The sequence below is a fragment of the Tigriopus californicus genome, chromosome 2, assembly GCF_007210705.1.
Source record: "Tigriopus californicus strain San Diego chromosome 2, Tcal_SD_v2.1, whole genome shotgun sequence".
NCBI lineage: Eukaryota > Metazoa > Arthropoda > Copepoda > Harpacticoida > Harpacticidae > Tigriopus > Tigriopus californicus.
In genome coordinates this window covers 4,579,331-4,580,301 of record NC_081441.1, presented here as the reverse complement: position 1 = coordinate 4,580,301, position 971 = coordinate 4,579,331, and the positions used below count along the sequence as shown (strand labels likewise).

The 971-nt window shown below is 49.5% G+C and overlaps 1 protein-coding gene across 1 annotated transcript; it reads left to right on the top strand.

The window, feature by feature from the left end:
- Positions 1-919, top strand: LOC131892781 (transmembrane protein 177-like; the record flags this gene model as incomplete). The annotated part of the gene is given in 1 exon segment (XM_059242623.1): positions 1-919. A coding segment is annotated over 1 exon segment (860 nt), but the record flags the coding sequence as incomplete, so codon positions are not given.
- Between the last annotated feature and the right edge of the window lie 52 nt (positions 920-971).

Genomic DNA, 971 nt, shown 5'->3' with positions numbered 1-971 from the left:
CAGGAGGTCGGCCCACTCCAATCTCCCCGGAGATCACCCAACTCGTGGAGGAAGTGGCCCGTGACGTCGGGATCGAGTCCCATCAAATCCCGCCTCTGTTCACCACTCTCTATCTCGAAGATGTCTTTTGTTTCGGTCGCATCGGGGGCGTATGGGGCGCTCAGTTGGGATATCCCGGGGATTGGCATTTGAGTCAACCGTCCGAGGTGGATTTGACGACCTTGAGATTCGGAGTGGCCTCGCATGACCAAGAGATCAAGCTTAAACCCGAAGTGGTAAGCTTGGTCATGGGCAAGAAGCTTCAAAAGACCCTGATTCTCTCGGACAATGGAAAGCGATTTGGTATCGCGCGCGAACTACTCCGGGGTCAAACAGGGTTCTATCACATAAAATCTCTGGCCCTGAGCGTTAATGTCATGTGTTTTATTGCCGTTATTCGCTTCCTCCGAGAAAAACGCGGACTCGCAGGCCGGCCCAAAACCGCTCAAGCAGTCATCTACGGATTCGTGGCTACTATTTGGGGCTTGATATATGTCCTGATGAACGATAGAGTTCGCGATCAATTCGACTCGAATCTGGACCGGAGAGCCGCGGAACTTGGGCGGGACTATGCCTTGGGGGGAGTCGAGCTGTACTCGAAACTGATAAAGAAACGTCAACTACTCCGTTCAATGGTGGAAAAGGACAAGGCTAAGAATTACTATTCGGTTCGTGGTGATGTGTATCCGGGCTTGGTTCGGTCCAAAGGAGTGCGGACGACTGTTCGAAAAACAACGTGCTTCGATGTGCTGAACTCCAAATTTGAAGGGGACGCTGTTTCTGAGGAGTCGAAGGAGGAGAGCACGGAATCAGAATCTTGACCAAAATGTTAAGCTAATTTTGTTTTGTAAATGGAATAAAATTTCCCTCTTAATCCAAATGAAGTTTCACATTTATTAATGGCCGGTTTGAACACTGCAATTGAACAAGTA